The 19,353-nt window shown below is 43.7% G+C and overlaps 1 protein-coding gene across 1 annotated transcript in view; it reads left to right on the top strand.

Moving 5' to 3' along the window:
- Positions 1–3,362: 3,362 nt before the first annotated feature.
- The window catches only part of SLC26A5 (solute carrier family 26 member 5), a 33,805-nt gene continuing 17,814 nt past the window's right edge, over positions 3,363–19,353 (top strand). Inside the window, exons 1-4 of the mRNA XM_035347234.1 lie at positions 3,363–3,504; positions 3,962–4,092; positions 16,587–16,800; positions 18,651–18,790. Coding sequence (XP_035203125.1) covers positions 16,646–16,800; positions 18,651–18,790 — 295 coding nt within the window. The 5' untranslated portion in view covers positions 3,363–3,504; positions 3,962–4,092; positions 16,587–16,645. The remainder of the gene's footprint in view (positions 3,505–3,961; positions 4,093–16,586; positions 16,801–18,650; positions 18,791–19,353) is intronic.

Raw genomic sequence — 19,353 nt, 5'->3', positions numbered from 1 at the left:
TAAGACTACGACCTTCCAAGTAGATAGTTGGTTTATTTAGTCTAGAAAGGAAAACACTTGGGAAGAGACATGAGAGCAGTTCTAAACACGAGTCTGTGTTTTATTCACTTTCTTACCCTTCAGAGCAAATGCCACTGGGCAGACTTGCTGCCCTAGCACCATCTCATTATTCATCCATCAGTGGGAAAAGGGGTCCAGGTATTGTCCAGGCAGACTATGGCATGAGGCTCCACAAGCCCCATGGCAGGACATGCAGCAGACATTATGCCAGCTGCCAGCAGCCACACAAACAAACAGCAGTGTTTGACAGATAAACCCCTCTCAGTTCAGCTCTGGAGCAGCACAGCTTAACCAGATGTGACTCAACACGGGAGCTGCCTCAAAGAGGAGCTGGTGGGGGAGCCTCAAAACCAAGTTACACTAGGCTTGCCTACCTTAAGTATGGCCCTCTTGAAGGACTGCTAGCAATCTGCAGAAGCTGAGAGCATACAACCACACACAGCACATCAGCTGTGAATGAGTGAATGGAGTATCCACCATCTATGAGTGGTAGATCTGCTCCTGGAAGCAAGGTGGCATCATTAAGATGGAACTGCCCAGTGTTCTGCTATTGATGGTTTATGACCATTGCTGTTTTCTTCCTCTGTTCTTCTCAGTTCAGCTGAAGGGACTGATCTGGCAGCAAGCCTAAGGACGTAGGCCCACGCATGGCTAATTGTCACAGAGCCTGATAGGGACAGGTTGAGCCGGCACCTGGCAAGGCACGGCCCAGTAAAAACAGCACTCCTGGGGTGGAGGAGTACTGTACACACTGTACAGGAGGACGCGGGTAACTGCTGGGTCAGTAGTTAGAATCTGTATTTCTTTTGAAAGAAAATAAGTTGGCAAAGCTTCTTTAGGGAAAAAAAAAAAAAAATAGAAAGAAAGAACATGGGGTTTGTGCTTTTGAGACGTACAGGTCAAGGGAGGTCTGTGAAAATGTTTGTGGCAAAGTTCTTCCAGAGGCCACGGCTGCTTCCCTGGCTGCCTCTGGGCCAAAGGCAGTACTGGGGGAGGCAGTGGCAGAGCCATGGGGGTAGCGGGTCTGCCACTGCCAGTACCACACACTACTGATAGCCCTGGGTCCTTCTTTCCCTGCCCACTAACTATCCATACACGGCAGCCTTCTGCTGATATTTTGCCCCAGGCGTGCTGGAAACAGCATGTGCAAAGCCACTCAGCTGCTTTATATTCACAACTCCGCATAATCCAACGGGCAGCCAGCTTAGTTTGTTTAAAATCCAATCCTTCTCAAGGGACATTGTAAAGAATTTGCATGTCAAGGAACTTTTCTTGGTGGAAAAGGAAATGTCCTAATGTTTGGACCTCTGATATGGTAACTGCTATTACGGATGATAATAAAGCCTGACATGACTAGGGTATCGGTACAGGAGATAGGTAGTAACTAATTAACAGGAGCACTTTGAGGACCAAGCCAAGTGCCACTGAAATCACAGGAAAAATCCCAGTCAAACTAAAAGTGTATTTTACTTCAACCTGTAAATACCCATCTCTACTGATTTGACTGGTTTGACCTGTCCTAGGACTTTCATAACACTCTGCGGTCAAACACATACAGTCTTTTTCTGCCCTATAAAGTCGAGCGATGGTTAGAAGGCTCCTGCGGGAGTGACCCAGGCCACCCGGTGCAGTTTGCCAGCCTGGGAGGCTCCACCACAAGTCCCCTGTGGAAAACCCACCCCAAAGAGACAGCCCGAAGTGCCACAAGCCTCCACGCTCCCCTCCTTCTCAGCTAGCTGCGGGACCATATTCACTGTCAGCGGTTATTTGAGGAAGAAGGAAGTTGAGAAGTGAATGCCCGAAGGACCGAAGCTCCAGACAGAGAGCGAGGGCTGGATCCAGCCTTCGGCAGCGCCTCGCAGCTTCCCTTGCGCTGCCGGAGAGCAATGGCTCCTGCTGCTCCGGAGCCTGTGGGCTTGAGGAGCCCTTGAAGCTCACGCTGGGGCCCTGTCATCACACAGCTCGGGTGGTGTGCGCGCCAGGGACAGGCTGCCCACAGCTATCCTCCACAGGAATTTTTTTTGGCCTCTCCAATTGTCTGTATTGTTTATTCTGTACTAACTTCTCCTCCTATTCTGTGTTTTGACCCAAAATCCTCTTTTCATCTTGCTTCTACTGCGTTCAGCACTATATTAATCCCTGCCCTTCTCTCGGAGCTGAAGCACTGAAGCATCTTGTACCATTTTAAACAATGCTGGAAAAAGCAATAAAAAGAACTATTAACCTTCCCAGTGGGTCATGCTAAAATGTGCACAAGAAATTAAAAACAGCTTTATTTCATGTATTTAAATGCAACTATTGACACAATTAGTTTAACGTAATCCCCACTGTGAATTACTGTCAAATTTAAAATGATTTATACCTTTGTGGATTTTCTAGCAGGAAATCTTTACGCTGCTATTCCCGTGTTTGTTTTAAGGTTTCTCCTTTTCCTCCTCTTTGTGCAGTGTGCACAAGCACAGCTCTATCCTTACTATGTTACTGCGATACGTGCTTTAACGGTAATAAAGCAACCCACAATTTCAGTACACCAAAGGCAACGCCTTCCTAAGCTGAGCACACCTCCTTTCTCACACAAGGTACAGGTGCCCAAATCCAGGATAAAATAATACTAATACTACTGCTACTAATAAATTTATGAATAAATAAACCTCTATCAGAAAAATATTCCCAAGGTAACTCCGTTTACCGAGCTCTGTATAAAACACTGGCACCCAGCACCACTCTACCCCACGTTTGTGGCAAGTCGTCAACACATTACTCTGAAATTGTTTTTGTTTTTTTTTTCTTCAAAATGCCAAAATGGTATACCCTCCTGGGGAGAAAACGGGTTATAACAAACCTCTTACTTAAAATACAGCTTTGAAAACGTTTGGCTTTGAAAGTTCTGTTTGACAACACTGAAAGTACCGTATTTGTTTGATTCTAGATTTTAAGTTAAAAACAACAACAACAACAACAACAACAACAACAAAACACTCTAGCCAGGGCTACAATGCCAAGTAGCCGCTTTAAGGTTTCAAAAATAATGCAACAAAGTGAACACCGGGTTCTACGATTCCTTTTTAAGGGGAAAAGGGGGTGTCGGGGCCGTCACCCCCTCAGCCCTCCGGCCACCCCCTCACCCCACCGCCCCCTCCCGCTCCCGGCCGCACTGAGGCGACGGCAGCGGCCACTCCGCCAGCCATGGGCACTCGCCAGCCCCGCGGCATGCTGGGATTTGTAGGCGGCGGACCGTGTTCGCCCGGCGGGGGTATGAGGAGCACGGACTACGAGTCCCAGCCGCACCCGCGGCCGGCTGACGGAGCGGGCGGGGCCGTCCCCCCCTCCCCTCCTCTCACTACACCCTGCCCGCGCCCCCGGCGCTCACCTTGGGCGCGGAGGGGAGGCGGCGGCGGCGGCGGGGAGGGCTGGAGTACGGCCGGAGGGAGGCAGCGGCTGGAGGTGAGCGGAGGGCGGCTAGGCTCGCCTGGGGGGGCTGGCTGGGCCTCCTGAGGGGGGAAGGGGGTCCCTCCTGAGAGAGGGAGCCGTCCTGAGGGGGTCGTGTCCCCTCCTGAAAGAGGGGTCCCCTTCCTGAGGGGGTGACCCCTCCTGAGGGGGGTCCCTTCTGAGGGTGGTGTCCCCTCCTGCGAGGGGTGTCTATAATGAGGGGATATCCCCAGGAGCAGAAGAGGGTTGAGAGATCAGGGTTGAGAGATCAGTCATTTCCTCATCTAATGCTTTCAACCCTCTGATGCGGAGCTGCGGGCTGTGGGGTCAGAGCAGCCGCCCCAGTCACGTACCAAGCAGGAATAATAACTGCTTTCCTCGTTGCTAGCTTCAACCCGAAGATCTTCCAGACCTTTAAAAAAAAAATAAAAAAAATAAAAAAATTAACGGGATTGAGCTGTGCTTTTTGCAGTGTTCTGGCAAGGGACAGGACTGAGCCTCCCCCCGTGTCAGTGTTCTTCGACTTGTGGTCTGCAAGCTGAGGGAACATCCTGAACTCCATTGAAGGGATCAGTGAAAGCAACTGGAACACCAGCCAGGAAAGTAAGTAAGCTTAAACTTGTTGTGCTGGTGCACGCACTGCTTTTCTACAAAACTTAAGCATCTGAACGTTGAAAGAGGGCTGACAGCTGCCTTCAGGATGCTCTGAAATTTCAGATATCCACATGGCTGTTGCATCTGGCATCCAGAGATATGCCATCAGTAATAATAATCATTAAAAACCTAGCAATTACTGCCTTTACTTAGTGATGACTCAGCAGAAAGTACATTCATATCTATTCCAGTTGCTCAGCATTAGTTTGGATGGGGAAGACTGGCAGGTTGGAATTAGCTCCTGGCCACTGTTTTTTTTTCCCCCCCCAAAGATTTCACAAAAGGAAACCAAAATTTCCAGAGAGAGTTTCAATGCTTTTTCTCCTAAATTTGCAATACAATGTATTCTACGTAATAGGCATCTTTACTGATGAAAGTTCTGTAACATAAATCTCATGCTACTTTATCAACTGCTGTGGAAATGGAACAAGTAATCCCCTTACCTGTACAGCTTCAGACAGCGAGCACATGTGGATGACTTGCACTGAATTAACCCTGTGGAGATCAACTCTAGCATTGGCCTTCCTCAAGTGATAGTAATCATATTTTGAAATAGTTGGTTTATGGCAATTCCAGGTATTCTCAGGACATGTGATAGATGTTCCAGTACTGCTTTTAGCAGTGTTTCTGAACTAAGCTGTTTTACTGATTGTCTTGCAATGTACTGCCAAACATCTCTGAAATGGAGTAGCAATTGCCACTCAGCATTGGTTACTCTAGTTGTTACTGAGCTAGGTGTCACAGCCCTCAGTGAAGCAGTAGCAGCTGTAAGTCATGCTGTAAACTTGGCAGGCCGCAACCAGAATAATTTTGGGAAATACTGAGGTGCAAACTGTGCCTGGTTTATTTAATAACATCTCTGAAGGCTTAATCTGTCATTGTCCCCATGTCCCCAGTTTGAATGCAGTGCGACCGAAGAATTTACATTATAGTAACTTTCCTAGTGACTTTGTAGCATCAGAACTTTAGCTGAATAAAAGAAAGACAACGGCCCTCAAAGAATAATGAAATGACAACAACACTCTATTGTGCATGTATAGGAGATGTCGATTTGATGATTAAATTGGCGTATACAAAATTCCTAGGGATAGCATGTGTTATTTCAGCTGCTGCTTCTTCCTCCGGAGTAACACAGGGAGAAAGCCGTAAGGTCTTTCATGCCAATCTACTGATTATGCCATCTTCTCTCCAGCATCAAAAGAGGTTGCTTTACTTTATTACTCAAGATTCAGGGGCTGTCATGAGTTCCCTCATTTCTTCATGCCAGTCACGCTTTTTCAAATAGCTTAAATAGCTTTTACACGAGGGTCTTCTGGTGTGTCATACGTTTGTTTCCCTGTGACCAGCATTCACTTCCTTCTGAACCTGATGCGCTGATAGACTTTTCCATAAGAACTGTTCTTCTAAAGCCTGTGTTTTACTGTCTGATGGGTTGGTAGATCTATAACTTTTAACACAAGAAGTCTGTGCTGAAGTTAAACTTCTCCCACTCAAATCAAACTATTATTCCCCAGTTAAGTTTAGAGAATTAAATGCCTTCTTTATCCTGATGTTTCCTTCTCTAGACCTGTTAAGCAGCATAATGTTGTCCTGCTAGATCAGTTACATTGATAAGATCTTGATTTTTATTAATGATCATAAAAGTCCATATATGAACAACTGGCCTCTGTGGGAACCTGGGCTACCTTTCCTAAAGATTCACGTTAATGTTTTCTTTTGTTCTGTACAGTAGCAGGCTGGGAGGACCTTCCATGTGACAAACAATAGCGTGATTGCCTTTTTGGGAGGTTTTTGACAATGAGTGGGTATTTTCAGGGCCTGGGTGGAGTCTCTGTTTCTTCAGCCTTTACTGAAGATTTCTTACCAGTTTTGCACAGGTGGTGGATCAAGTTCTGCTGCTCTAACTTTTGCCTACCTTTGTGTATGTCCAATTTTGTTTGGGTTCTTTGTAGTGGTGGTGTTTTGTTGTTGGTTTGTGTTTGTTTTGTTTTGTTTTGTTTCAGCTAATTAATATATTTTAATGGTCCAAAACCTGAGATTCTGACACCTAGACTGGGCTAGAACTAATGTCAGTTTGTTTATTTTCATTAATTTTATGGAAATCAGGGTCTGAGACAGGGCCGTGGCTTTCAAGAGCTTCTCATGTAATCTCTCATAACTAAAGCATGGGCAGAACTTTCCAATCAGATTAAGGTTAAGCTGGCTAGACATTACAAAATTGGATTTTGGGCAGCTGGTATTCATGAAGCAGAATTCAAAACATAATATACCACACAGGAGAAAGCTTGCGTCACTGTTCCAAGGTGCCTGTCAGGGAACATTGCCTGCTCCTGTTGTGGCAGGAGCTCTGCTGAGCTCAGGCATGTCTGAAGAGTCATGTCTGGAACAAAACCACTGGTCTTTTTCGTAGACACTGGCATCTGTAATGCCTTTTTTAAATGCTGAAGTTTTGCTGCTGCTGCCATACCTATATGGCACAACGTGGTTGAAGTCCTTTCCCAGAGAAAGGAAAACCTGAGTTCAGTTACCCCTTCAGCACGTTGGGGTTTAACCCTGCCTCGCCCACTTACTAGAACAGTGCTTACTACACAATTTTGACTGCAATGCTGTTTTATAAGCTCTCCTCATTTCTTTCAGTTTTAATATTTCTTTATCTTCTGCCTCTGGTCTGTTTCAAAGTTCAACTTGGAATTTTGCACTGTACATCTTGTCTGGTTGGTTTTGGTTCTGTAGTGTGTTTCTCTGTTTTCTTTTCCAGTTTCATGTTTTAAATTGATGCTTGTGATCTTTTTCAGTATGGCATTGCAGTGCTACAGATCCTGCTGTACTCGTGTCCACACATCTGACCCGAACCTTTCGTATATGCATTTCTGAGGAAAGGAGGTTCTTGCAAGAAATAGTCAGACCAGAAAAATAACTCAAAGAACTTTTCTTCATTTCATTTGATGAATGAAATCCTCAGCCCAGGCACCCTTGTTGCTCTTTCAATTCTTTGGTCATTGCACCCTGTTTTTGTTTTCTGTTGAAAGAACCTGTTCCTGCTAGGAGTCAGTTGGAGAACTCTTCTTTGTCCCTACAGTCCTGGGTAAAGCAAGTTTTACTTATATCTTTATGAAACTGGTATAGATGAGGTTTTGGTAGGTGGTCTCCTAGCTTTGCTGCTTGCTTGAGTGATGGGTACCACTACTCTCTTAGAGCTCTCCTCAGAACATACATATCTTCAGTTCTCTGAAATAAATGACACCAGTTTATGAAGACATCACCAGCACGGCTGAAAATCTGGTGCTTCAGTGGCCTTGTCGAGTTAAAGTACAACTGTGAGGGCATGAGCCTGGCAGGCTGTTTCATCAGTCCTGTACACCTTACTGTAAACCTTCAGCACAGGAAAGCATTCAGTGCAAACCAATAACTGGAGTCAGTCCAAAGCAATTTCGGGATGTTGTTCTTTGTAATTGCACTGTTGGGATTGTGGAGCCATTTCTTCAGCTGGGTAGAGATGAGTGGTTTTAGCTTGTGTAGCAAAGAGCAGACACAGAGCTGTCACTGTGGGGTTGAGGAAGCAGACTGTGCCATAGAGGGGGAGGATTCATTAGATGGCTCCTCCGCTGAGGAAAATGCATCATGTAATTACTCCCTTTGGCACACTTATTGAGTGGCAGCTGGCATTTAAGCTCCCAAGGAGTGTTAGACACACTTCTGTTTCTGGGAGTTATCAGCAACAGAAGAAAAGCGAAGGCATACAGTGAGTGCAAATAAGGGAATGACTTGTTGTTTGACCTGAGAAGGTTCTGTACAGGTGCATGTCGCTTACCGTGAATTTTAAATATTTCAAGGAAAAGCAGTACTATAACTGCACGCTTGTGGCCTTCCTGCATAACCTTGGCGTCAAGATGTCGAAGAAAGTAATTTCCACTGGCTGGCAATCACCTTCAGAGCATGAGGCAACACCCTTAAGTACATAGGAGACAGGAAGACGCTATCGCTTGGATAACCTAATCTTAGCCAAGTAGCAGTTGCATAAACACGGGCAGGGTATGTCACAGGTCAAGTCCTACTCGCTGCTTTTGTAGGATTTCATTTGTTACCTATTGCACAAAAGGCCCACTCCCAAAATGCTCGTTAAAAGTAGCTGTCAAAGAGCTGTTTCTGCCAAACACAGATCCTCACGTGGATAGAGAAGTTGAACTTCTCTCTCAAAACTAGCAGGAGAGTTGCAGCTTGATTAAAGAGCTATTACTGCCTCCTCAGAGAATATCTGCCCAATGTGAAGCTCTTTGTTGGCTTTTTCAGAAAAAATCCTTCAGGAATTTCTTCAGGCATGACAGTGAGTGTACCTTGTTCTGGAAAGGGGCAAATCCTTTCTGAAACAATTAGGAAGAAGTTCCCTAGAGGACCCTTGGAGAGACTTTAAAACCTCTCATTAGCTAAGTAAAGTAGTTACTTCATGCCTTGTTTTCAGCAGAGAAACTGAGATACAAATTTATAATCCTGTTCTAAACCCCCTCTTCCATCCTCCCACCCCGTCATTTCTTCCTGTTAACGTTCTGTGGCTCGCTATCCTTCAGCTTCCCTATGGCTTCAGAGGTTCGCACTATAAATATGATCACTGAAATTAATCTGGTTATAAATAACAACCTTCTGCCTTTTATTTGTTTATATTTAGCCTGACGCAGCCAGTCGAGAGGCTGGTGGTGTGTGTAAACAGGGCTGAGGAAGCAATCTGTGATGCAGACTGGGAGGGCTCATTAAGTGGCTTCTCCATTGAAGGTGGTGTACCATGTAACTCCTTCTGCACAGTCAGCCACCTGTTTGCTGGCTGCTTGTTCCACTTTGCTAGGAAAAGATGGATAAAGGGTGCCACGAACACCTCTAATGTTCAGCTGGAGGTCATTAGTGCACTAAGGTTCATGGACCATAGAAGTGATTCTGGGTTAGCTTGGTGTGTATGCCTGATTGATTCATGCTCTCTCCTCTGATCAGCAACTGGGTGACTAGAATGAAGACTGCTCTAATAAAGTTTTTGGCAGTGAATTTCCCCTGAGGAAATGAACCTAGCTAATGATTACCTGGCCCTGAGCTACATGGAGGGCTGTGCATCCTTATCAGTTGGCTTAAGTACAACACAGCAGTCCTCGGCCACAATACCGTTCTGATTAACTTATCTGATTCCACTGTCTCTAGCTGCTGCTTCTGGAGATCAAAAGGAATATTCTGAGGGGGTGGCTGTGGCAGATTCAGACCATCCATGACCTTTGCAAGGACAGCAAAGTCACAAGAAGATCACTCTTATTTGTACATATTTCTGTGGGTTCTCGTGGACATCAAAGTGTCTGCACTGGAAACAGAAGCCATCTCTTATCTGTGTCTGACTGGCAGGGAGACTGGTGTTTGCTGCTCAAAGTGCTTCAGGTGTTTGTCTTATGTGAAACTGATTAAACAGCTCAATCAGTGTAACAGGTTACCAAAACATTATCTTGTTGAAAACAAACAGAAGATTGCTATTTGATAAGAGAGAACATTAGATACTCTAATAAATTCATTAGTCCATAGAATAAATCATTAGAAGCTAAAGTGTTTTTTCTTTTTTTGACAAGGATCATGAAGTAGGACATACGTAATTTTTTTAAAGGTCTGATTTGTTACCATGTTCTGAGACAAGGATCTCTGTGCTTCATGTGTTGTTACGCTCTTTTCAGTGGCTAAATGATCAGTTTGATAGAGGAAAATGTCATGCTGAATCAGCCTAAGGAAGGTGAGGCTGCTGCTGCTCCACATCCCCAGATCCAACCAAGGTGAGGCTTCTTCACATCCCCAAATCCATCCGGTAGCAAGGCTGAAAATGTGTTCCCAGCAGCTATACAGAGCACATATACACTGCATATTTATGCATATATTTGGCCAGCCACACAGGTTAGACAGACAGCACCGCCAGTCTCACCCTTCTACCTTCTCTGGCCGAGCAGCATGGAGGTCTTTAGCAAGAATATGCATAAAGACATACGTGTATATATATAAATTTATCTATGTAGGAGGTGGATTCCTCTGGCAGCTGGGCTCGGACACACAGGGCCCAGTAGCTAGCTCCTGCATCCCAGTGTCCCCTGTCAACTGGACCCCAAAGTCCCCCCTCTGTGCTCTCGCCCCTAGAGATACGCAGGTGATCCCACACCCAGAGCTGGGTGCAACGTGCCAGGCCCCATTGCTGGTCCCCCTGTGCTACTCTGGGTGTGTGGAGATGGGCCTTTGATGGGCTGATGGCTCCTTCCGTGGGCCTGGGAGTAGCCTAATGGTGTTACTTGGGCTCACCCTCCTGCCTGTGTGTCTCTGAGGAGCTTTTATCATGTACCTGACACAGTTTATGTAGCCATCTTAACTTTTTATGTGGAATAGAGTGGAAATTTTGTCTGTCTAAAAGCTGAATGGATATTCACGATCCTGATTTTTTGTTTCACCAGCAAGTCTCCTGGAGTGCATTTCTTAGCTTACAACCTACGCAGTGAAAATTCTGTTCAGTTCACAAGTTGTTTCTTAATTTGTGAAGCTTTATAAGAAGGCTACAATTCTAAGCCATCTGTTTGCTAGTGGACTTAATGGGAGTAGCGAAGGAGAAATAAGGATGATAAGCATAGTCCAAGGAAAGTAGGAGAGCTCATCAACCCCACCCAGTCATTTCACATCTGCTTTGTGGTTTTCAAAAAAAAAAAAAAAACCTTCTGTTCCAGCTTGCTATCATTTTATAATTGCTGAAGATAAGTGGGAGAGCATAGGGTGCTGTGGAGTGAGGCCAGAGAGAAGAAAGAAATGTGAGAAGTTGCAGTTCTTAAAATTGCCTCAGTTTTTGTGCTTCACCTCTTCAGACGCTAGGAGCGGACCTTGCAATAGTTCTGGTTTTCAGTGTGCGTTTGGTGGAACATACCTTATGTAGAGTGAGCATATGTTTCTACCAGCCTTTTGGCTGATGGCAGTCCACTGTTATTTGTAAAATTAAAGGTACATAAATATTCAGTAGACTTTGCAGTTCATGGTCAGACTTGGAGTTCCCCAGCACAGATGCATTCCTCTAGCATAATGCTGTATTAGTACTTTCCGCCCATGCTTTGCCAAAGCAACTCTGTGCTTAGCTGCCAGCAGGAAGGCTTTCTGCTCTTTCAAAACAGGCAGGTCATTATTCTTCATGTCTCCAAATCAGCGTAGATGGCTTGACAACCCTGCTTTATCATCTAAGATTGGGAAGAGAAAGTGCTTAATTACTAATGATGGTGTTATAAAGTGATGTTTGCTTCACTTTTTTTTTTCCCTTTAACACCTTCAGTTTGATAGTAGCAGTAAAGACAAGAGCAGGTCTTTATCAGTCAGATAAAGAATTGGCAACTCTTAAGTCTCTTGCATGCACCTTTTAAGTACTTCAGCTCAACTTTTATCTGGCTGATAAGATTAATGGCAGTGTTTCTTAATAGAGTATTAATTTTTCCCTTGCTATGAAGTTCATAGGTTGTCCAAGAGCAGTATTCCACTGTTAATTGGGCCTCACGAATCCCCAAAGATCTCCTTTCTCTTCCCTTGTTGAAAGTCTGGGAGTTTTCAGAAATCATAGTGTTAAGCTGTGTCCTCGTGGGAATGACAGTAGCTATTTTTGCTCTTCCTTGAGCATGTTGGGAGTGAAGGACAAGGCTGAATTTCTAAGCCCTCGGTATCTCTAGTGGCTAATGGTCATATTGGTAACCAGCAACCACTTGGAGAGACACTGAAACCAGTCACAACATGTCACTCTCTCTGTCTCTGCATCTGCTCTGTGGACAATATGTATTATCTGTTTTAAACACAAGCATCTCGATCCATCTTGTTCTGTGTCCACTTTTGGAGAAAAAAAAAAAAAAAAAAGGGAAAAAATAGTGGATGATATTAAAGACTTACATCTTTTTTATGTTGTCCACAGCTTGGTATTCGACGTAGTCATCAGAGAACATGGTTACTTAGGGCTGTTAATATGAAGTTGGTGATGTGACGTGGAGCACAGAGAATAGTGTATCCAGCTGTCATTTTGGACTGGATTTACAATCTCTTCTAAGGAGATGTTATTTGCCATTATTTGTTGTATTTGCCACATAAGTCTTCTGGTATCAACCGTGAACCATAGCTAAACACGAGATCCTATCCTGCACTGTCCTGCCTCAGGTTAGCTTTCATGTTAGGCAGTTCTCATGATCCAGTGCAGTACAACTTCCTAGTTCAAATCAGAAATGGCTCAATCTACAGTTAACAAACTTCTGGACTTCTGGATGGTGAAACCTAGGTTATGACCCCTGGCAGTAATTTCATACTAACACTTGCCATCATCTGGGTAGCTGATTCAGAGCTGAGCGCAGTTCAGCTTGTCAATTACATCTGGATCATTTATTTTACCGTGGCAAACAGAAGCCCTAGGAAGGACTGGAGGTCTGTTGTTCTGAACATGCTCATAGTATCTGGAGCAGTGTTGACATGTACATAGAAATGAGGAAGGAACTGAAGATCTTACGTTCTATTCATAGCTAGATTTACACTACAAACTCGTCTGGCTTCTCCAAATATTAACCAATCTACTTGAAGCTGAGCAAACTTGAACGTGGAAGATATGTAACCTGATTAGGACCTTAATTGTTTGGAGTTGGCAGGGGATTGATTTGTATTGCTGGCTCTTCTGGAGCAGGAAGAAGGGGTGCATGCTTTTCAAACCTTGGCTAGAAAGGTTTTGATATTATATTCTTGTTTTATTGGAACAGCTCAGTGAAAACCAAGCCTATGAACTGATATTGTTTGTTATCCCCACTTATGTGCCTTTTGCATGTGGCTGTAGTTCTCGTTTGTTCTGATTTTTTTGGGGTGGGTTTTCTGTTTAAGACAGATTAAAATTGCTTCTCAGTTGTTCAGCACACTGGACCCAGTACTCCACGTGTATCTCATGAGTACTGAGCCGAGGGAAGAACTGCCCCTCGCAGGCTGCTGGTGACACTGTGTAATTCAGCCTAGGGTACTGTTGGCCAGGAGGGCACGTTGCTGCTTAATGTACAAATTTTTGTCCAGCAGTGCTTTCCAGATAATTAAATATTAAATCCTCTGCATTTACTGTTGCATGGGGCTATTTTTCCTAGACTTTGCGATTCCCTGTGTTGAACTTCACAGGGTTCCTGTCTGCCCGTTTCTCCAGCCCACCAAGGTCCTTCTGAGTGGCAACACAACTGTCTGGTGCGTCAGCCACTCTTTTCAGTTTTAGATTACCTTTAAACTTGCTGAAGGTGCACCCATGGACTTCCGTATGTCCCATCTGAAAGTAAGTTTTCCTTGCTCCAAACTTTCCCACTGGTCTCAGGGGGTCAGGATTGCTGAAGACTGATCTTACCAATAAAGAGAGAGACACAGCTGATCTTTCTCCATGTTCTTTGTCACCAGGTCCTTTGTCCTTTTCTATATAGTGCCCACATTTTCTGTAGTCTTCCTCTTGCTGCTGATATAGCTGTGGAAGGCCTTTTTGTTCCCACTCATGTCTGCCAGATTGAACTCCAGGTGGCATTCGGCTTTCCCTGAATGCATCAACAGTTCCTCTATGTTCTTCCTGGGTCATCTGTCCTTTTTGCCAAATTTCCTATGCTTACTTTTCTCCTACAGATTCTGTCAGGGGCTCCTGATTCATCTACACAGGCTTTCTTTCCACTCTTGCTTGAATTCTTGTTCACTGAGATGGAAAATTCTTGGGTTTGGAGGAAGTGATCCTTGAAAATTTGCTAGCCCTCCAGGACTCTTTCTCTCCGTGGGTGTCCAGAAGTCTAGGACTGTGTCTGGTTTCTCTCAGGATTCTGAACTCCTCCATCTCATGGTGACTGCAGCCAAGGCTTCCCCTGAGCTTCATGCTCCTGACCAATTCTTCCTTGTTCGTAAGTATCAGGTCCAGAAGAGCACATCCTCTTGTCAGCTTCTCCTTCACCTGTGTCAGGAAGCTACATACGGCTACATCCTGCATCCCAGAAAGCTTCTGGAATACCTGTGGTCTGCTGGGTTGCCCTTCCAGCAAGCATTAGAGTGGTTAAAATTTCAGTTACATTAGGATTCATGTGTATCTTCCTGTCTGGAGCAGAGCAGGATGTGAAGTGGGAAGTGGTATTTGTGGGTAGGTAGACTTTGCAGAAAGAAAAGTGCTTCAGATTTCAGCAGCCAAACATACATCCTAGTATGGAAGGTATTGCTTGCACTATGAAATTGGATATGTGTGATAATATGGGGGTGAGAGGGGGAAAAAAAAGGAGGCAGGGCTAGTCAGGGGAGTTGCAGGTAGGATGATTCAGTTCTAATGTTGACCAGATCAAAATCTGAAGGTAGGGGGAAAAATGTAATATTGAGAGCTATAATTTGCTAAACAGTAACACAAGAAAATTCACAAAATGTCATGCAGGCTTCATATTAACTTGAAACTATGGAAAGATGGAAAAGAAGATTAAAATTCATTTCATTAGTGCTAAGCTAACAAGCTCTGATAACGCCTTTGGTGTGCTACTGTTTTAGATAGATGAAAAAGCTATAATATCTGAAGTAAATTTGGAATGTGATATAAAGAAAAGTCACAATATCAGTAAACATATCCTTTTGGGACTGTCTGTGGAAAATCTTGCTTACAAATTAACAAGAACTGAAGAGACACTAGGCTCTCTTCTAGGAGTTAAAGAACAGGGAGCCCTGGGTGGAAAATTCCAGCACCTTTGTCAGGCTGAAGGCTTAGGGAGCAATATTGGTATTTTGCTGCTGGGCAGCCTGTATTTGCTGAATCAGAACGTTGGACCAATGGTGGTTAGCTCCGTCCGAGTGTTTAGGTGGTAACTTGTTTAATTTCTGTGTGGTAACCCACTTCTGGGAAAGTATTGATGTACAGTAAAAAACTAAGCACCTCCCAGTTAACTCTTGGTTCAAGGCAAACACATGCTTAAGTGCCTCCCTGGACTTGAGCCCAAAGAATTTTGGCTGTTTCCTATTATTTCAAGAGATGAAGCTCTAAGTAACATCTTTATCCAGATTAGAGTAATTGTGGCAAGATTCAGATTAAAATGCATGTATTTTCTCCTTATTAATTAATTCCCAGCATGGCAAAAACATCTCAGAGTACATTTACTTCCTGCTTTTCCCTCAAAAAAAAGCCTGTGTCAGTCTGAGTCAGACTCTTCCCAGCAAGAATCAAAAGAGGAGATGAAGTAAGTAGGAAAGGAGAGTGGTGTATTAGGGCACAGATGAGTTCTCTACAGTTTCTCTCTACCCAGAACTACAAAACCCCCAGAAAAGAGCAAGGTGTGCTGTAGAAACTGGGTCTTACAGTGACGTAAGGCATCGCAGCACCCACAGCAATCACTGCCGTCCCTTCTCGGCTTCAGGGATTTAACTGAAATCTCTCCTTTACTTTTAAAGCCAATTTGGAAAATTCTCTTTGTGGTAAGCTTTGCTGTAGTCCTGCGCACTCACTTTCTGTCATCAAAGGTAGTGCTAGCCAGCATTTCTACTTAATGATATAGTGGCCCTGTCATTTTGCTTCTATAAATATGGGGCAACAAACGATCAGAGAGATGGCCCTGGAGAGAAGAAGGGTCCTGGAGAGCTCTGAATTATAACTCAGAGTTCAGATTTTGTATAATAATGATTCAGAGTTATTCTTGCCCTACATTTGTAGAAGCAGCCATCACAGGGCAAACTAATTAATAGAGCATCTACTGGACATGCTAGGGTGTTTTTGGCAATGAGTCAGACAGACCAATAGATGCTTACATGCTTTCTGGCTAGTTTTAAAATGATCTACGTCTCCTGACTCCCAGTTTAGTGGGTGCGAGACTGAGAACAGTGGTAAGCGGCACATGCATTGAAAGAACAGTTCTTTAAAGTAGGCAATTGTACATCCCTGAGACACTTGCTGATTGGAAGAAGAAGCCTCTGAAACAGGGAAGAGAAGGCAGGTGAATAGATGCAGCAGGAAGCAACTGGTTACGTGGAAAAAAAGAAGTGGTTTTCTTATTGGTGAGGTTGGAGTTCTGCCTTTTGGAGATGGATGTGGCAGTTTGTGAGTGAGCAGGAAGTAACTCAGCAATAAAGTCATCTCCCTTCGATACTGACGTTTCATTTAGAAACTGAGGAGGGAAGGAGCAGATAAGCACGAATATAACCTTCCATTTTTGTGTTTCTGCAATCATTTACAAAGTAATTAATGCAGAAGCTTTCTTTACCTAAGAGAAGCACAAACATAATGGCTTGCATACAGTAAAGATCATGAGTGTAATTTATTTACTTACCGTTCCAGACCATCTAATCTGTGCTTTTAGACACCGTTCAAAGATCTGGTACCTGGCTTGTCAAAGTACATTCTGAAAGGAAATGTCAAATCAGAGGTTCAAAAACTGACATTCAGCGACCAAAGTCTTTTTGTTTACCACCAGGTTTTTCTGCTGAGACTGTAGAGCTCTTCTTCCTTGGCTCCTGCTCAGTGAGATCAGCTATGGAACACACTCAAGAACACGAAGCATGTCTTGAGCAAACCCAGAAGTACTGTGTGGAGAGACCAATATATAACCAAGAGATCTTGCAAGGACAGCTGCGCAGGCGGGAGAGAACACCTCAGACTTTAAGGCAGAAGATTGCACACTCTTGTCGGTAGGGTTTTGTGTCTTCTGTTTGTTTTATTGGTTAGAAGCCATTCTGATTCTTAATTTATCCATGCACATAGCTGGTCATTTCTTCAAAGTAACCTAAAAGATAAAAACCCTGCTTTGATTTTCAGCAAGACCATCATGAAGTTGTACGTGTGTTTTTATATGGTAATCTGTAACTGTATTAGAAATGGTTGGGTAAATTAGTTGAATTGCCTTCATTAAGGTGAAAAGGAAAATATGCAACATAGGAATGTGAAGTATTAGTCAAATCACGTGACACATGAATTCATAAGGCCCAGGAAAATATCTGTCCTTTTTACATGGAAATACTTACAGCCAAATTAAGCCTGCTCTAGTGGTTGGCAACCCAGCCCAGAGCAGGGGGGTTGAAACTAGGTGATCTTTAAGGTCCTTTTCAACCCAGGCCATTCTCTGATTCTATGATTCGATGAAATTTGTTCTTCACATGAGCATTTCACAGAAGAATGGAAGTGCATGAAAGCTGTGTAGAAGCCCTTATTATTAGCTTAGTAAGGACTTAATGGAGGTGCTCTATAGCTTTTAGCTAACTGTTGTGTAACCTAAGTATCATCTGATTAAACATAAAATGTCTTTAACCATGAAACTTGCTCCATGGTGCCAGGGGAGAATGAAGAGAAACTTCTTCTAGTTAAGTTTTCCTTAGCCTTATGCTTAGCAGGGCTTCATTTACAGAGTTTACACAGTTGTTTGCCAGAACCTTGTTCTGCAAGACAACAAATGATTTCTGCCTATTTGCCTGTTGAATATTCCTGTTCCCATGATTTGACGTTTAGAGATTTGCTTTGCTTACTGGAATGACCATTCTAATGGTCATGGCACCTACTTCCACCTCAAAAGAACACGTCTGTCCCAAATTAAAAATACATGGAACAAAATCCTCCTGAGCTGTGACTTCCTGCAATTCAGTCTGTTGAAACGTGACGTGTGGGTGACTCTGGTTCCTCTCTCACTTGTAGCAGTAAGCTTCTTCACTGTGCCATTTAGTTCCATGAGTGTTTGGAAATATTAACAAGTCTCTGCGGTTGTCTTGCAGTTCCCCTACTCAGAGAAGCATTTATATACTCCCCATGTTATATTTTTGCCCAAGGTTAAGCTTTCTTACCACAGTGAAATCAGTGTATGATGCATGGCAGCGCTGAATAGAGATATGTATTTCTTGGCTCTGTTCATTTGTCATGAGTCAGGGTTTCAAAAGGTAAATAACTCTGCTAAAAGACACAGGGATCAGTGTTGCTGACTTCAGTGCCTTTGCTTCCAGGGTAAAAGAAGGGTTATGTTCTCAAAGAGCTTTAAAATTAACCTGTCAGTATGTGACAGTAAAAAGCATTAATAAAACAGTAGAAAAAAAAAAAAGTGTAAAAATGTCAGAAGTTATAATAAAGCATAAAGCATGGAGGCAGTAAATAAAAATAGGAAGAAACACAGTAAAGTATTATGAGATGTATGAGGGGAAAGCACTATCTGAAATGAAGTTATCCTTGGGATTGTTACTAGAGAAATCATCTCAGCCACGAGTACTGGGTGACCGTCCTCTTGTGCACGGACTTGAAGTTTCACTTCCCTCTGAACTTCAGCCTCACAAGACTGTGATTCTCTTCTCCAGTGCCATAAGGTTTGTGAGCAGCAGCCAACGTGATAAAGGACTGACTTAACTGGAGTCACAATTGTTTGTGCTTAAGCTTTGTGCAGAAGTCACTGTGATCAGGGATCTGAGTCTGCGTTCCATGGAGCTGTTGTCCTGCGTAGGGATGAAATACGTTTTTTTGACCTGCTAATGTCTAACTTTTTCTTTCTGCTTTGTCTTTTCAGTTGTTCCTCTAAGAAAGCCAAGTCTCATCTTTACAGTTTCTTACCGATTTTAAAATGGCTTCCCCGTTACCCAGTGAAGGAATACTTACTAGGAGACATTATCTCAGGTATAAGCACTGGAGTTATGCAGCTTCCTCAAGGTGGGTATCTCTCTGGATTTATTCATCCTCTTCTTTGCTTTTCTGTGTATGCTTTTATGGTAGTGGTTGGCTTCCTGAACACGTGTTGATTAAAGTAATATGGGCCTTGCAGGTGTGTTTGTGGAGGTCAGTACAGCATTCTGCAGACTGGCCCATAATGAGCATTCCCTCAAATTTAAAGTCAGCGATATGCAGTGAACTCTCTGAAAGAAGCTTACTTTTCTGATCAATACCCACAGTTCTTAATGACAGAACAACTTTTCAGTTTAAATGCATGTTTAAGCATTTGCTTAGGGCCCCTAAGGATCTTCTGATCTCATTGTGAAAATTGTTGCAGATTCCCTGCAGAACGTAGCAGTATCTAATAGACATAACAGACCTAGTATTTCAACAGTAGTTCCAGCAGGATAATCCTCAGGGAAGCAACTGTTGCAGCGGAACCAAACTGAAATTAGTCAGAAGAATGCTCAAGAAACCAGAGACTGATCCCCCTTTTTATTTTAAGGATAGAAGCCACTAGTTTAAGCCGTAACATAGTGGTGGGCAACAATTTGCATGGTGGA

Source organism: Oxyura jamaicensis, chromosome 1 (genome assembly GCF_011077185.1).
Source record: "Oxyura jamaicensis isolate SHBP4307 breed ruddy duck chromosome 1, BPBGC_Ojam_1.0, whole genome shotgun sequence".
NCBI lineage: Eukaryota > Metazoa > Chordata > Aves > Anseriformes > Anatidae > Oxyura > Oxyura jamaicensis.
The sequence above is the reverse complement of the archived record's forward strand: the minus strand, read 5'-3'. Positions and strand labels throughout refer to the sequence as shown.